This window comes from Artemia franciscana, chromosome 20, assembly GCF_032884065.1.
Source record: "Artemia franciscana chromosome 20, ASM3288406v1, whole genome shotgun sequence".
In the NCBI taxonomy this organism is placed as follows: domain Eukaryota; kingdom Metazoa; phylum Arthropoda; class Branchiopoda; order Anostraca; family Artemiidae; genus Artemia; species Artemia franciscana.
In genome coordinates, this window is record NC_088882.1 from 15,475,475 (window position 1) to 15,494,212 (window position 18,738).

The 18,738-nt window shown below is 35.6% G+C and overlaps 1 protein-coding gene across 7 annotated transcripts in view; it reads left to right on the forward strand.

The window, feature by feature from the left end:
• Nucleotides 1-18,738, forward strand: part of LOC136039799 (RNA binding protein fox-1 homolog 3-like) — a 242,340-nt gene that overhangs the window by 89,100 nt on the left and 134,502 nt on the right. The window contains exon 1 of one of the 7 annotated variants that reach the window (XM_065723685.1): nt 1,128-1,229. The exons of the other annotated variants lie outside the window; for them this stretch is intronic. Within the exon in view, the coding sequence (XP_065579757.1) occupies nt 1,197-1,229 (33 nt within the window). The 5' untranslated portion in view covers nt 1,128-1,196. Of the gene's footprint in view, nt 1-1,127; nt 1,230-18,738 lie in introns of those variants that run through there. 7 annotated transcript variants of the gene reach the window in all.

The window sequence follows — 18,738 nt, forward strand, 5'->3', positions numbered from 1 at the left end:
CAACAGATAAATATTTAACAGTTTACCTGCTGATGACGATCACTGTTGCATGTGGTCGATATATCCAGAACTTTTTGTATCTATTTCCACTGTCTAATAAAAGGACTTCCTTATTTGAACTATTATATTTCGTCATAGAAATGCAGTATGGTCTTCGTAAAAATAGCTCAAACGGAGCATTTTATGTTTCTGCTCTATTTGAGTTTACATCAAAGGCTAGTTTCTTTTCCTTTTTTTAGCACTGAAAACAGCTTGGTGGAAGTCCTTGCCTAAATATTTGCTTTTGTCCTTTTCCCTTCTTTTCTGTGCACTGGCTGATATTACCCTCGTTTTCTCGGCTATTTAATTGTATTTTTTTTCTTGTTATTCGTCATGCATAGCCAGTATGGTCTTAGAGTGTATTCATGCAATTAATTTTTTTATAAAAAGGTCATTATCCCTTTCAATTTCCAATCGAATGAGCCCTTTTCTAAGTTTCTACAACGACTCCTTCGATACGAAGCGACCTGGTCTAAAACAAAAAAAAAAAAACATAATACATTGTGACAACATCGTTCTTTACTTAGGCTGCGCTATTGCGCTCCCTATGGTTCGTCATGTATAGCCAGTGTGGTCTTAGAATGTATTCATGTAATAATTGTTTTTTTAAGAGAAAAGGGGAATGATACTTCTAGACTTACTCAATTGGTCTCTTGTTACATCGCTAGTGGTGCAAAGAAAAAGTACAAATGGCTTGTACTCTCTCGTTTTATCTTAACACTCTTCCGTTTCACGTGGGTTGGATATTGTTTATTCACGGTGCTGTTGTGCAAAATGTGGCCTTCGTCTCAACTTCTTATCTTAAAAGCGCTGTTATGCACTCAAGTGTGACTGTAATGTGGCTTGGTTATCAATTATGCACTTTTTATTTTACCTTCATTGTATGTTAAACCCTACAAAGCTCAGTAAAAAATGCTATGGTACATCTTGCTATCCTATGCAGTTTAGATACTAGTATCATTTTTGCGCTATTGTCAGCGCTACGATAGGTACAGATAAATATATTTTTTAATTCTAGACCTTGCCTATGCGCATATCTTTCATGTCGATTCTCCATGCGTTGTTATAAAAGTTGAGAGATATTAGAGTGTTTCCTATTGTAGAAAAGACATTCTCAGCGTGTTGTTGTTTTAATATTGGGAACAGAAGGAATTAGAATGGTATCCATGGAATCGGATTCTACTGTTGAGGTATTATAGATATTTAAGGAGGTATTGATGTTTGATAAAATACTCGAAATGGGGACTGTAATTTCTATATATGGGATTTTTGGCTGTGCAGATTCCAATGGTGCAGTTTTAATTTCGATCCAACGCTATTTTTCTGGGATTTTAGGCTCTTATTTTTAAGTTCCCATAAATTATCGGGATAAACTTTTGCAATTAAGATTAATCTAAGTAATAGTTGCCATTCATTAATCTGCTTCGAACGACGATTTTCATCAATATGCAGTTTTTTTTTATTTGTTTTTTTTTTTCAGAGCGCGTTTTTAAATTTTCAGTTACTATGGGCTAGAGTTCGCCCTTTACTAGGCAATGGTATAATATTAAACTCTTGGTTCAATTTTCATATAAAATAACCATTTGAATGTCATATCATTTGGAATTTGCAAGTGGAAGGGATGCAATTGCTTTCAGTGAAATAAACTCTTACAGACATTGTACCTGAAACAAAAGAGGTCGAGGTATCTGTTGGGATCCGTCTCTTTTAAAAATCACTATAGATGTTTTTTTGTTTAGAAATTAGGATTAAAAGGGACTAGGATGCTTGTCTCCATTCTGCCCTATCTTTGGCACAGTTACTATTTTAGCCTACTCTTATCTATTTCTAAAGTCAAATTTGACCTGGATTTTTTTTCGACGAATATTTCTGAAAGTTTAATCTTCTATTCCTCTGGTGTTCTCCAGTTTTTAATATCAATCCGTTCCGTGTATAAAAAGTTACACTGAATTTTTTTTAACTTCTATTTTCAAGGAAAATTCGCTTTCGAGCCGTAAATCACTGAAAAGGGGAATTTAAATATTAATTTCAGAACTGTACCAGCACATAATGGAAAAATATGTCTAAATTGAGTATATTGGCACCATTTCAAGTTTTGCTGATCTGTTAATAGTAAAGTGACTGCAATTATTTTTTCATATTAAAGGTTTATTCATAGTTAATCAAGAGTATGTTTGAGGGAGGATAGAGGGATTTTTCAGTCATCGGAATTCTTTTGCGTTACCCTATGTATTCTTTCAAGAATAATGGTATTTTTTGCGACTTTTTTTTGTTGTTTGAAGAATATACTTTCACTGTTGTTATCAAGCTTTTTAAAAATATATTCTAGGAATTTGCATTGGAAACTGTTCCAGTTGTTTCTTTTTTTCATAAAATTAGCTTAGAGGGAGAAAAAAATAGATCACATAGTTTATCGATATAGATGGCACTGCTATTCGTCTGGCCTCAACACAGAGGATATCAACATTAATCATGGATTAATCAAAGTACCCCCCGTAGCTCTTATAAAAGACTAATTTTGCTTTTGTGTGTTTACATTAGAACTAGTTTTCTTTGGCAATGTTGATCAAAAATCTTGCTAACTGAAATCCGAGGCAATTTGGCTGGCTTAGTGTTAATATGTTTTTCAACACATTACCCATACTCAACCATATAAGCGAAAAAAGGCACAAAAAGGGATTATTTTTGCATTTTAATTTCTTCGGCACTTTCCTACTCTTTCATCTATATGTTGAATCGATTCAGCAAGTTAGACGCTTAACTCTTCCTAGTTCTATTCTGCTTTAGAACGAGTTAGTATTATCTTGTCCTTTCCTCCCTGTTCCCACGTAACTTACAAAGAGAAAGCTATTGTTTTTTTTTCTTTTCCTAAACAGCTGTCCATTCCATCCAAATTCTTCTGTCATAACGTCCAGAAAGATCAAAAAGAAATCCCTTATCTTATGTCGAGTTCATAGTAACGTAAAATGTACTGGAAATCCCTCCCTTTTTGTTTATCTTTTTGTAAAACGGTTTTTGTAGATATTCCTATTTGTCAGAAAGAATTGAATAAAGTTACCTTTTTGTGATTATGAAAAATTGGCTGGACACACTGGTCACTAGACAATCGTGTTTTTGGCTGGACCGCTGTGTAGAATAACAATAATTGTTCAATTCTTGATTAGTTTTCCTATTCGAAGCCTAACCTTGTAAGATAGAGCCATAGCAGAACCTATGGGACATAGGGCTTGGGAATTCGATCCCCCCTACCTTCAGAGAATTTTCGTATGACAAAATTTTGTAGTCTACAGAAAATTTGGTATCTATATATTCTAATAATGTATCTGCCTTTAAAAAGAAATGATAATTTAACAGGGTATTTGTATCATATTTGACTTCTGTAAATTTGTTTTTTCCTTGTTTGGCAAATCTGAAAAAAAGAAATTTACCAAAAGTAATTGAAAAATGTGCTAATGTAAAGCCTCCCCCTCGAAACAAAATGAGTTGTAGCCCTGTATTTAAAACTTAAATCCTGTTACTTTCGTAAGATTTTTGTATTTTAACCTTAGTCATCACTCAGAGCCGTACTTTGTAAGTTGTTGCCTAGCTTACAATACACCTTACTAGGTGTTGCCTAGGGTTGTGTCAGCTGTTTCTCCTTAGGCTAGTTTATATCAAACAGTTCGTGGTAACGAACTGTAGTAAGGAGCGACCCGGCTCAATAGTAACCAAAACTCTAAAAAATTGAATTTTGATATCAATAGCTACATCAAAAGAATCGCATTTTAATGCTGATTTTAAATATATAAGTTTCATCAAGTTTAGTCTTACCCATCAAAAGTTACGAGCCTGAGAAAATTTGGCTTATTTAGGAAAATAGGGGGAAACACCCCCTAAAAGTCGCAGGATCTTAACGAAAACGACACCATCAGATTCAGCGTATCAGAGAACCCTACTGTAGAAGTTTCAAGCTCCTATCTAAAACAATGTGGAATTTTGTATTTTTTGCCAGAAGACAAATCACGGGTGCGTTTTTTTTTTTTTTTTTTTTTTTTTTCTCCCAGGGGTCATCGTATCGACCAAGTGGTCCTAGAATGTCGCAAGAGGGCTCATTCTAACGGAAATGAAAAGTTCTAGTGCCCTTTTTAAGTCTAGGCCCCCTCCCACGCTCATTTTTTCCCAAAGTCAACGGATCAAAATTTTGAGATAGCCATTTTGTTCAGCATAGTCGAAAACCATAATAACTATGTCTTTGGGGATGACTTATTCCCCCACAATCCCTGGGGGAGGGGCTGCAAGTTACAAACTTTGACCAGTGTTTACATATAGTAATGGTTATTTGGAAGTGTACAGACGTTTTCAGGGGGATTTTATTTTGTTTGGGGTGGGGCTGAGGAGAGGGGGCTATGTTGGAGGATCTTTCCTTGGAGGAATCTGTCATGGGGGAAGAAAAATTCAATGACAAGGGCGCAGGATTCTCTAGCATTACTATAAGAAAACAATGAAAAATAAACATGAAAACGTTTTTTGAAATGAAAGGAAGAAGTAGCATTGAAACTTAAAACGAAAAGAGATTAACGCATATGAGGGGTTCTAAAATACTTTAGCATAAAGAGCGAGGTATTTAGGAGGAGATAAATACCTTGCTCTTTATGCTAAAGTATATTTAGTAATTTCAACTATTTATTCTACGGCATTTCTGATTCAGGGGTCATTCTTAAAGAATTGGGACAAAACTTAGGATTTAGAGTAAAGAGCGAGGTATTAACGAGGGTACAAACCCCCTCGTATACATAATAAAAATATAAGGTTATGAAAGTTTGTTACGTAAGTTAATTCTTAAGTTACGTATATTTTTTACTAATAAAAACGTTCGTTAAAAATTAAAAGTTCTAGTTGCCTTTTTAAGTAACCGAAAAATTGGAGGGCAACTAGGCCTCCTTCTCCACCCCTTATTTCTCAATATCGTCTGATCAAAACTAAGAGAAAGCCATTTAGCCAAAAAAAGAATTAATATACAAATTTCATTTTAATAATTTATGTGCGGAGAGCCAAAACCAAACATGCATTAATTCGAAAACGTTCAGAAATTAAATAAAAAAAAAGTAATTTTTTTAGCTGAAAGTAAGGAGCGACATTAAAACTTAAAACGAACAGAAATTAATCCGTATATGAAATGAGTTGTCCCCTCAGCAATCCCTCGCTCTTTACGCTAAAGTTTGACTCTTTGCCACAATTCTACTTTTTAAAACAATTAAAAGCTTTAGCGTAAAGAGCGAGGGATTGCGGAGGGGACAACTCATTTCATATACGGATCAATTTCTGTTCGTTTTAAGTTTTAATGTCGCTCCTTACTTTCAGCTAAAAAAATTAGTTTTTTTTTTTATTTAATCTTTCTGAAGATGACACTACGATTCACTTAAGTTTTTTCCCGATCACATGACGTCATAGGTGCAACATTCTAGGTTTTTTCGGGAGGGGGAAACCCATTTTAATATCCTTAAAGTGAAGACATGCAGATCCTGTAGATTCCCACCGGACCTCTTATGTGGGTGCTCAGTCCCTCAAGGAGTATTTCTGAAGTGGCTCAGGGCCTGGATCCATCACCCTTTAGAATCTGCGCCTATGCTTGAGATAGATAAAGCTATCCGTTTTAGCCATATTCTTCTGTCATAGTCTTTTAACATAAAGAAAAAGCGTTCCTTATTTCTTGAGTTTCTTGTTCCACAAAACCGGCTCTAAAGGCTCTCTTTTCGTTTTACTGTTTAAAAATTATTTCACCCTTTGTTAGACGAAATTGATCATAGTAACCTTTTTTCCATGGCATAGTTTTCCATGGCTTAGCGTTTGATCCATGCTTTTCTTTTTGGGTAATTGGGAAGAAATTAAAATCTGGAAATCATGATAATCGCTCTTGAAACTCGTACTAAAATATATGTTGTTAAAAATTTTGAAGTGGATGAAAAGTCGATCTCAGGGACATTGTATGTTTATCCTTCTCGTCTAGGTATAAAGGATTTTTCTTACTAGGTAAAAAAGGGTTTTTAATCTCATCTTCCGAATGTTGAAAAAAATGAGCTTATTCTTTTTCTATATAGTAGACCTTGAAAGGGCTTTAGGTTTTTTTTTTCTTACAAAAAATGAAAGCGTTATCTCGGTATGGTTACCAATGCTGAACGCTTCCCAGTGCATGATTTCGCCAAGCCCTTTACTTGAAACAGTCGTCAGGTCATTTTTGGTTTAGCGGAAATAAAAATCCTTACCAAATATCATGTTTCTTGTTTATTCAATTGGGGCGTATGTGCATCACTTTTATTATTAGTGCATGATTTCGCCAAGCCCTTTACTTGAAACAGTCGTCAGGTCATTTTTGGTTTAGCGGAAATAAAAATCCTTACCAAATATCATGTTTCTTGTTTATTCAATTGGGGCGTATGTGCATCACTTTTATTATTGTCACTTTTATTTATCACTTTTATATTATTATATTCAATTTGTGCAGTGATTCGGTAAAATTTACCAAGTTCGCCCCCCCCCCCCAATGAAAAGAGGCTAGGAAAGCCCCTGGGGGTACTTGTTGCTCAAAGGCATCATACCGCAAATATACGGAATGTTTACTGGACGAAGAACCCTTTTTCTGGTGTACATTGTAACTTCTCTTTTCTTATTTCTTTTGTATTAAACCTTCCAAGAAAAAGCTTTCAAAATATTGTTTTTGCAGTCTCGGAAAGTTATAAAAACGCAAGATACTCCTTTTGTTTATGTGCGACTGTAAAGTCATCGGCATCCATTTATCCCATCGGCACCAAAAATATGTGCTGCCATCTTTTAAGCCTGTACATACTAAATATACAAACATTTTGCTAATAACTTACATGGGTAGTAATATTACTAAAGATGGTGGATGTAGTGAAGATGTTAAAAGTAGAATAGCCAAAGCCCAAGGTTGTTTTTTTTTTTTTTTTCAAAATCGAAAAAGGTTTGGAAGAATGGGAAAACAAGTCTCCAATCCAAGATTATATCCAAGTAATCTGTGCTTCGAAATATGGAGGGAGATTTGTTAGACGTTTTCAGAGGAATTGTCTACAGATTGCTTTGAGTGCCCTCTGGACTGACCATATTTCAAACAGTAAACTCTACAAAAAATGTGGCTCTATCTCGCTTTCTAAGGCTATAATGAGAGGGCGGTTGAGACGGCTTGGATAAGTTTTACTAATGAAGGATGAGAAGGTGTCAAATATGTGCTGCCATCTTTTAAGCCTGTATATACTAAATATACAAACATTTTTGCTAATAACTTACATGGGTAGTAATATTAGTAAAGATGGCGAATGTAGTGAAGATGTTAAAAGTAGAATAGCCAAAGCCCAAGGTTGTTGTTGTTGTTTTTTTGCTTTTGTTTTTTTTTCAAAATCGGAAAAGGTTTGGAAGAATGGGAAGACAAGTCTCCAATCCAAGATTATATCCAAGTAATGTCCAAGTAATGTGTGCTTCGGAATATGGAGGGAGATTTGTTAGACGTTTTCAGAGGAATTGTCTACAGATCGCTTTGGGTGCCCTCTGGACTGACCATATTTCAAACAGTAAGCTCTGCGAAAAATGTGGCTCTATCTCGCTTTCTAAGGCTATAATGAGAGGGCGTTTGAGATGGCTTGGATAAGTTTTACTAATGAAGGATGAGAAAATGTCAAACATTGTCATTTTTGGTCATCTATCTTGGGCCAAACGAAAAGGAGGTTTTCCTCGAATTGGGGGGGGGAGGAGGTCGTAAAGAACGGCTTAAGGGAATTGGAAATTCTCGGGAGGTTGTAAAGAGGGAAGATTTGAATACATGGGGATGGAGGAGGAGTGTGCACAGCTGTGTTGGCCTCAGGCGGCTTGATGCTGCCGTGAGTTGTTGTTAGTAGCAGTAGTAGGAGTAGTTCAGGTTTAATTTTTTGTTTCTTTACTGAATTTGTAGGGTTTGTCCGAATGTATTTTATGTTCCACTGAATGATAATGCTAGCATAGAATAATTGTTAAAATTTGGTAGTTCCTTGAGAATATTTTAAAATTGGCTGATTTTGCCCCAGTACTGTAAAAATTGTCCCACCTTTGCAAATGTAATGTTTCGGTTTTATAAGGTGAGAGAGCGTAAAGTAGATAGTACTTTTTATTTTATTTTATTGACTGAGCAAATCAAACAGTTCGTGGTAAGGAACTATAAGTAAGTAGCTCTGTTGTTGTCGTAACTTTGATTCCTTTGCTACAATCTACCGATTGTAGCAAAAGAATCCTTTTGCCAAAGTTTTGCATTATTATTGTTACTTTTGTTTATCAGTTTAGAAATCAGTCCCTTGCCAACCAGGGGTGTAATTCTCTATATGGCAGGGGATCGGGCAACTGCCCCCTCCATACCCTAGTCCCCCCAGGCCCCCCATTCGAAATATAGATTCTTCAAAAATCTTGTCAGAACTAAGATAAGCCTGCATAATTCAAGCATCCAGAGAAACGCCTCAGTTGTTCTTAGTGTATCTTTGCCTTTATGGTAGTATATGACTTATTTTAAATTTTCACTGACATTTTCATTTGATTTGTGAAAATTGGTTCCAATTTTGTCCCCCTCCCTGAGAACAGAAATATTTATCTCTAATTTCTTCCTCCCTATATTTACCGCTTTGATTAGTTCTTCTTAATCTTAGAGGAAGCTACTTCTTTCGAGACATTTTTCCTAAACATTCATCTTTTAAGCTTAGAGATCATACTTACCTTATAATGCGCTTAAGTTTAGTAGTCTAGTAAATCACTAGAGATATTTCTTTTCGGTCAGTCCTCGTTCACAGGATATATACCATAACACTTTCACCTAAGGGGGGGGAGCTCTGCTAACTCCCTCTGAAAATGCTTGGCATAAACAACCCGTTTTACTGTCTTTGAATACTCCTTCTAAGAAAAGAATTTAGATCACCTACTCTCCCGTTCGGGGTATGTGTTCATCAATGCCTATAATTTAGTAAATCAAACAACCAATTTGTATAAACAACCCATTTTACTGTCTTTGAATACTCCTTCTAAGAAAAGAATTTAGATCACCTGCTCTCCCGCTAGGGGTATGTGTTCATCAATGCCTATAACTTAGTAAATCCGACAACCCGGATTTAGATGGGTTGTATAACCCGGATGGGTTGTATAAACAACCCATTTTACTGTCTTTGAATAGTCATTCTAAGAAACGATTTAGACCACCTGCTCTCCCGTTTGGTGTATGTTTTCATCAATATGTTTCATCAAACTTAGTAAATTCAAATAATACTAACCGAAAAATTTCCTGCCCTAAGTATTTGCATTTTAGACCCCATGAAACACGGCTCATTAGTATTTACTTGCTCATACCTACCTTATTCGGATGTGCTAACTTCGCTGTCATTATTATAGCTCGCCTGAGTTGTCATTATGAGGGGGATGCGGCAAGGAGTGGAGTATAATCCCTCACAAAAAGGGAAAAAAATAAAAGGAAATGGATGCTAAACTGGGGGGGGGAACCTTCAGGAAACGGGAATGAATACAGTTTTCTTTAGACACACTGTATTTACATTTTTCGATTTTTTTTCTATGCGTGGGATTATGTACTTTTTTTTTTGTTTTTTAATGCGATTTTCGTCGGTTTATCAGTTTTTTTCCACCTTCAGAATTTTTGACCAAAGATGAAAAACTTATCCTACAATTCTGTATGAATGGTTTCTAATATATTGGTCAGTACAACACTATTAGTAATAATCTAATATTGCAAATATTAGGGTAGTAGAAATTAAGAGTTAATAATTGGTTAATAGAAATTATACTTTTTATTTTAAAGGGGTTACTCCTTTATTATCTTTCTCACTGGCAAATTACTCACATCTGAATTTTTCCAGTGTTTAATCACTTGTTGTAAAAAGAATTGGAGAAATCATTTCGCCTGTTTTGTCCCTATTGATTTTTTATGGATATACTTACTTCATTTTTATTATCTATTTTAATATAGGAATAGGCCATATCCTTCAAAGTTATTTTCATCTTTTACTTTCATAGACTATTACCTTAGTAGGGGGAAAGATGTTTACGATGTTTGGGGACATATTTGTGCTAAATTGACCAGTGTACTGAATCTAACCGTCGCCATTAACCAAAAAGGAAAAGAATCAACTGGGAGAAAATGGAGGGAATTCCCGTCCATTCCTCAACTAAAAGCTTTTTGATGGGCTTGTAAACGTGCAATTAACCAAGAAAAAATAACAACATATACACTTTAAATAGTTATGCATTTCACAAGTTATACATATACATACGCTTTAAAAACGGTGTCGTATAAACCTGAATGTCATCTCCATTATTTGTTGAATCCCGAATCAGAGAAGAAAAATCCCTAAAAATCCCTTTTTGGTTAAACAATAATCCTTTGAAAAATCCCTCTCATTCAGCTATTATTTCTCATCAGAAAATCAGCTAATTCGGCAAAAGCGTTCGCAACGCCTAAATCATTTTTCTTCTTGCCCTCCTTTGAAATGGTAACAAAGGCCGAAAGCTGTGAGGCTGTTGTTGTCACGATTTCATGACTTCCATAACAAAATACAACATAGGATATTTTTTTGTTCTTGGCCTGAATTATATCCAACACTCGACATGGCCATGGTGGATAGTTTTTGAATTTTGCTAGAACAACAGCATCCTTTGCGAACTGAACCATTGAAATGTATTATCAAAAATAAAAATAAAAATCTGCACTTAACTTTGAATATGTAGGCCCACGTGAGCTTTACAATCACCTTATAATCGGTCCAATCAGTCTTATAACGCTTAAAAAAGCTCTAGCAATCAAGCCCGCACATCCAAAGATCGTATCCAATTTCACTCAATATCAAGTTCATTAGCAATTTATTATGTCCAACATATCATATCCAATTTCGTTCAATAGGTCAATGTGCTTTTTTAGGTTTTGAGAATGCAAATATAATTCATACCTAGGTCCTTTCGCTTTGAACGATGAATGATAACTGGTGAATGATAACTTGATGAAGATGCTTATTTTTTTTAATACAGTAGTTTATAACTTCTTTGTCCATCCTCTAACTTTGAACAGTCATCAGAGAAAGCAATAAAACCTATAACAGGCAACTTTTACTGCAAAAAGCTTGTCAAAAATGTTTATTTCAATTCCAGTTTTAATATGTCAGATTGATTCAGAAATTTTTACTTTTACTTTCCTTTTGTTTCTTCTTATTCAACTAGCCAATTCCAATTGCCGCTGTTGAATTTTGAAACAGTTGCCAAGCAATTTTGAAAAAGTTGGCGCGTAGCTCACTATATCGCTCATACTGACGAAAAACAAAATCCTTACAGGGAAAGATAAAAATTCTGGAAGCTGCACTAAACACCAACAAAAATCCTTGAATACACCATCAAAACTGAAAATCCTGAATATCTCTATTTTAGTAGGGAAAATCCCTTAATATCTCAATTATCCCTGAAAAATCCCGAATCTCTTTTTAGAGAAAGTAATCCCGCGGAAGGCCTAGAAATCCCTCAGAAAGGGATAAATCCCTCAAAGTGGAAACACTGAATCTACCTCTGTTGCTAAATTGTTTTGTTCACGCCTCTTCTCTTTTCGGTCTGATTTCTTTTTTTTTTAATGCGCACGCGCGCGCGCACGCGTGTATGTGTTAGCGTGTTTGTTGAAGAAGCTGATAGCCATCTTTGTTAAAACAATAAATTTTTGAAAGTTAATAAATGCACTTCCGTGACAGGCATTCATTTCTGCGACAAGCCACCTCTCTCTGGATACTAATTTCTTATTGAAATTGTGCGATTTCTCTTTGGCTCTGCAATTGAAAAAAACTGTATTCCTTCACAGGGAAATTGTTTCTCTTTCCTTCCAGTTGTCTTCGAAACATATTTTGGTTCTATCTCTTCTTCTCTCTTTTGCTGGTTTTTGCACCTTTTTTTTGTCGTTGAAACGTGTTTTTTTCTGTGTCACATTCAGCGACTTCACTTCTCTAATTTTTCTACTTTACATCTTCTAATTTTTCTATTTTACATCTTCAAGTTTTTCTACTTTACAACTTCTAATTTTTCTATTTTACGTCTTCTAATTTTTCTACTTTTCATCTTCTAATTTTTCTATTTTGCATCTTCTAATTTTTCTACTTTACATCTTCTTATTTTTCTACTTTATATCTTCTAATTTTTCTACTTTAGATCTTCTAATTTTTTGAAAAAGAAAAGACTTAGGACAATTTTGGAAACCTTGCTTGTTACATATTTTTTTAAGATCTTTCAACACCTAACTACAGTATCTCTTACGTCGTAAACTTCTCTTTTTCTTGTGAGTTCATGTACTTTTTTGAAGTTGAACATATTTCGTATACACTGCTGTTTATACATTATTTTTGATAGTATCTCCGGGGTGAATTCGTGTTATTTAAGAAATTTAAAAATTCTTGCCTCATATATTTTCCTGTTTGGACCTAACTTCTTTTAGTTTTACAAGAAATCGTTGGACACTCTTTTTTTTCAAAGTATTTTCTTTCAAATTTTATTTTCAAGAATTAGAGATCCTTTGGGGAAAATATATTTATGGTTCTCCTAAGTTTAGCAATCCTGTGGGAGAATTGTTAGAGAATGACCGAACAATACTGTCAAGATGGAAAACTATCACAAATGAAATAATTTACTATTGTCTAGAATCATTTTTCAAAGAAGCAACGAAACGCTAAGCCTTAGTCAATTAAGGAGGGAAAGTGGCATGATGAAATAAATTATCTAGACATTTCCTAGAGGTTCTTTTTCTAAATTTGTTTCTAATTGAGTAGAAGGTTTTAAATGGTTTCTATCTGAACATCTGAGGGATGGGTGCTTGCTTGTTAATTAGATCTTCTTTTTTTTTCACCTTTCGTTAAGAAAGAGACTATGGTGAAAAAGTAGATAGCATCAAATTTAAAGTTTCTCTTAAGAAAGAGACTATGATGACAAAGTAGAGGGATGCATAGAATAAAACGAAAGTTTAAGGGAAATATATTGGCCTAAAGAGGTCGAATCCTAGCCAAACCTGGTGGGAAGTTGTATTTATGCTCATAGTTGTGTTTTTGTAATGTGTGGACCTCATCTGACCTCTGTTCTGGGATACACATTTCAGAATGTTTTGTCAGCAGCCTAATTTCTAGATGGACTATTGCATTCCACCCAAGCCTGGTCTAAAGCTACGGTTATAATCTCAAGTGCCTGTGTTAGGTTTGTCTTCAGTCAGAAAAGGGCTACATTTTAGCCATCCACACTCATCAGAAGGGCTTATCAGACCCCAAACTAAATTGGAAAGGGATTGCTAGCTGTGCTAGAATTTGTGATATAGGTGGTGCAAGTGTGAATCGTTGATTCTCTTTGTTCCCGCCTGCCAAATCGTCTATGCATCTAAATGGAAGCGTCGTATGATCTTTTAAGTCTTTTTTAATATTTTTATTAAGGTATATCTTTAGCTCCGTGAATCAATCGTTTTTCATAGCCTATAACAGAAGGAAATTGTGTAGGGTCATCTCATAATTAGTCAAAACAGGACTTTTGTGGGTACAAAGATCCGTTAAATAAGTTCGTCCAGTTCATTGCTGCTATATCCACACATAGCTTGTGAAACAAAAACCTGTGCAAAGATTGTGAAATGGATGTCCAAGACCTGGTAAGTCCAGAGTGGATAAACCATGTATTATAATCCCCTAGATAGAGGTCTCTCGAACAATCAAGTAAATGGATACAACACGAAGGAATGGCGTGTAAAAATCAATTTGTGTTTTAATAAATACTGCTTTATGTTGTGAAAACCAGTATTCAAATACAATTTTACCTTCTCCAAACTCACCTCTTTCATTTTGTGTTTAATTTTACAAACCATTCATATATTTTCAGTGAACAGCGGAAAGTAGAAACTTGCTTCTATTCTTCTATTTCTTCTATTCTTTTTTCTTCGAAAAAAGAAAAGTAGAGTCTTTTTGGGATTGTTAATTTGTTCAGGAGAGTGACTGAATATTCAGGCTACTGAGCAATTAAGATTGGACCTGTGACGTTCATCACAGTAATTCTTGGACCGGTCCATATTTCTCGTAGCCTACACAGAGATGGATTTTCTGGTCTTTGAAAAATGAACTAATGCGAGGATTTTGGTGTCCTCCGAGAATACTTCACTTACTTAGAAAATTCCAATCATTAGATACATTTTCCATTCAATTTTCTTTTCTCAGTACGAATGTTGAATGATGAAATTTTTATATCTTAGCAAAACAAATCCGACGGATGACAATATGTTGTTGAAAATTGCTTTAGCCCTGGGCAAAAGGTTTCCTCTTAACCGATGGGAAATATAATTTCCCTGAGAGTGGAATTTCTGGCTGGGGAATATTTCAATTTTAAAAAATGTAATTTAAGGGGGACTAGATAAACTCGATGATTGATGAGGGACATTCCGGATGGGGAATAAAGGAAATGAGTTTTATCCTATCGACTAAAGAACACGATACAAGCGTAGCTTATGAATATAAGGAGTTCACAGACTAAATCGCTTCAATCGTAAAACGAACAACGGGTCAGGTTCAACAAGGGGTATGTTTCCTGTGTTAGAGGATGCGTTGCTGGTTATGCTTCTGGCAAAAAAAAAAAATCTAAAAACTAAGTGTTAAAAAAAAGAATTAATTATTCAAAAGATTTCTAGAAATATGTTAGAAGTCCGCAAAATGGCCAAACGCTAGATGCGGCTAGTAATTATTTTTTTTTAAAAGTAGTGCTGGCTTCCATTCTTGTATGATCTCTATACTCTTTAGAGTCAATTACAGTAATAACAACCGTAATAGTGTTAATACTGACTCTAGCTCCTATAATTGTCCTTTCCTGAGTCTTACGTTTAGCGTTTTCTTTCAGAGAATATTAATATGTATTAAATCAGTATTATGATTAGTTCAAAATTACTTACCTTTAGTGCCGGAATCTCTCGGGCCGGAAATATTCAAGACGTTCTGCATGCGACTGGCGGATAGGCCAACCCCCAAAGTTAGATAAAAACGTTTGAGAACGGCATGTTGAGTCATTAATTCCCAATTTTTTATCAAGACTTGCGCGTTACCCATGACTATACATACTAGCAGGGTTGCCAAATTTTCGGCCCATGAACTTGTCCCCTGAGTTTCCAAAGATTTGTCGTTTTTAGCTAAAATGTGTCTATCTTGAAATCTCAAAAACTAGAGGTTATTTTTTTTTACTAGGACTGTTGAACAATAGACGCTTTGTAAATCTCTTTCAAAGCGGCCGGTTAACATCAAATATAAAGAAAGCGGAAAAAATCCATATAAATCATTTTTACAAAATGACTTAGTGTAGAAGTACGAAACTCGTATAAGAATTGAAGTCCCTTATTGGGAGATAATCTTTTACTTATATCCAATTGGGAAATGTTTCGATTTATATAGTAACTTAAAAAAATGTCTCACAAAATTCAGGGGGGGGGGGTTACATGGGAATATGACCTTTTGACATAAAATGTATCCAGCTTGACACCCTGCGTACTAGTATCTACATGGTATCTTCGTCTAGCAGAAATTGGAGTGGCGAAAGACGAGAAAAAAACAGGCTTCGGAAAACCTGTTGACGAAGTTTTATATCTTCAATTATTTTTCTGATTCCAAAAATGAAGAAAACCGTAATTTATTATTCTATCGAAAACTTATAAAATACATATGCTTGGTTTCAATAGGGAGAACTTGAATTTGGCTTCTACTATTCACTATGGGATTTTACTAATACTGAGCAAACGCTAATTTGAATTTTCTGATTGGCTGAAAACTACTACTACTGCCACTGCTAACAACTCACTGCAGCACCAAGCCGCCTGAGGCCAACATAGCTGCGCACACCCCTCCTCCATCTCAATCTGTTCAAAGTCTCCCTCTTTACACCCTCCCAGGAAGTTTCTATTTCCCTTAAATATTTCCTTACGACATCCTCCCACCCCAACCCAGAACGACCTGCTTTCCGTTTAGTCCTAGAGGGGTGGCTGATAAGGACAACCTTTGGCAATTGGTCATCCTTCATCCAGACAACGTGTCCTAACCGTCTCGACCTTTCTCTCATTATAGTTTTAGAAAGCGAGATTGGACCACACTTTCCGTATAGCCTACTATTTGAAATACGGTCAGTCAACCGAATGCATAGAACAATCTGTAGATAATTTCTATGGAAAACATCTAGTAAATCTCCCTCTGTTTTTCGGAGTGCCCATGCTTCAGAACCACACTTGACCACTGTCATCATTGTAGCTTCCAACATTCTAATCTATGTTCACAAAACTACCCGTTGAAAAGCTATGAAAAATTCTGGTTAGCTCAAATTTGTTTTAGTTTAACCTCGGTATCAGTAAAATCTCTTTACGAGAGAATTGCTATGTATTCGATAGTGAAACTGTTTATTGCAATTTTTTACTACTATCTAGGGTTTTCTGCATTTTTACATCGATGTAAGAAGTTGAGAGCTAATTCACTGCTCTGGGGATTAAATCTCAAAATATTTATGCTATGGACTTAATCGATTTGGCATTTTATAGGTTTTTAGTGGTTGGGTCGACATGGTTGGGGTTTCTGTGATATAATTTTGTTTTCTGCGATACTATTTTTGTGTTATTAATGAAGGATTGCCTTCTCTAATCTGCGCTCATGGTATTGCCATATTATAGTAATATAAGCTGGCCTTGTCCCCCCTTTTTTTTTAAAGAAAAACCAGCCATTCCATGAAACACACACACAAAATAAAATTCGTGGTACAAAAGTAAAAAATTCCGCGGGAGGACGCTTAAAATGCACGTTAACATAGACACAATTTTTCGTTCGCAAACTAGCGAAACACCCCAATCATTATTCAAGTACGACTGTTTTTAGTCTTGAGACAGTATATCTGGCCAACTTTTTGCGATCACCTGGAGTGAGGCAAATCCTGAAAAGATGGTTATAATTGTAAACCAATAAAAGTTGGATTAAAAGTTATATTATTGGCTATGGTAACGTTTTAGCAAAAAGTGATCTTCAATTCCGAGAATAATCGAACGACAATTTACAACGAGTTTCTGAAACATGCATCTCTCATTATGAAGTATCAAAGTTTGGAAACTCCCGATCCTCAGAAGAGAGTATCCATTTCTTTTTTTGTATCTTTTTTATGCTTGTCACCTAACACGCTCTGCTGCTAGCAGGATAGGAAAGATTAAGAACCAAAAAAGATTTTAATGATATCGAGGGGAAAATTTAATGTATTTTGTATCCAAAGATTCTACTTCATTTTCTCTTAGTTTGTAGCGTGTAGGTTCAGCTATCCGTTTACTAAACTTTATTTTTGGCATAAAATTCTTATCAGAAATTATGCTTTTGCCCGAGGCAAAAGTTTCGTAATGCACTCTAGTTTCTCAGTCTACTATGCTTGAATAAATTCTCGCTCTAACCTTTCTTCTGCATTAGTTTAATTAGGTACTTCTGAACTTGTAGAGTATGTTTTCAAATCGAGACCCGTATTTTTCTCAGCTGCTAATTATTTCCTCGTTGAAAATAAAACAATAGAAATTCCTTGTACAGTTTTTTTGGGTTTAAAGCGCGCTGCGATGAGCGATTGGTAGCCCACTTTTAGTTGTGTCTTTGACGTTAATTTAGTCTTACTTTCTCCAACGGTGGACCCAGAGCAAAATCTTGGGGAGGGGGATGTGACAAGGGTGCCACTGTCCCCCTGGACCCCGCCCCAGACTTTCTCCTTACATTGCGTTGGGTAGTCTGTGAGCACCATAAGATTTTTTATGGCACTTGGTATTAACCAAGTGACATATAGCAATCGCAAATTCTGTCGGTCTGTCGGTCCCGGTTTTGCTACTTTAGGCACTTCCAGGTAAGCTAGGACGATGAAATTTGGCAAGCATATCAGGGACCGGACCAGATTAAATTAGAAATAGTCGTTTTCCCGATTTGACCATCTGGGGGGGGGGAGAGTGGGGGGCCTGTTAATTCGGAAAAAATAGAAAAATGAAGTATTTTTAACTTATGAGCGGGTGATGGGATCTTAATGAAATTTGATGTTTGGAATGATATTGTGTCTCAGAGCTCTTATTTTAAATCCCGACCGGATCTGATGACATTGGGGGGAGTTGGAGGGGGTAAACCTAAAATCTTGGAAAACACAAGTCCCAGATACATGATTAACATAATCGGAACGGATCCGCTCTCTTTGGGGTAGTTGGGGAGAGGAAGGGGTAATTCAGAAAAATTAGAAAAAATTAGGTATTTTTAACTTACGAACGGGTGATCGGATCTCAATGAACTTTGATATTTAGAAGGATATCGTGTTTCAGAGCTCTTATTTTAAATCCCGACCGGATCTGGTGACATTGGGGGGAGTTGGGAGGGGGAAACCTAAAACTTGGAAAACACTTAGAGCGGAGGGATCGGGATGAAACTTGGTGGGAAAAATAAGCACAAGTCCTAGATACATGATTGACATAACCGAAACGGATCCGCTCTCTTTGGGGTAGTTGGGGGAGGGGTTAATTCTGAAAAATTAGAAAAAATGAGGTATTTTTAACTTACGAACAGTTGATCGGATCTCAATTAAATTTGATATTTAGAAGGATATCGTGTCTCAAAGCTCTTATTTTAAATCGTGACCGGATCTGGTGACATTGGGGGAAGTTTGGGGTGG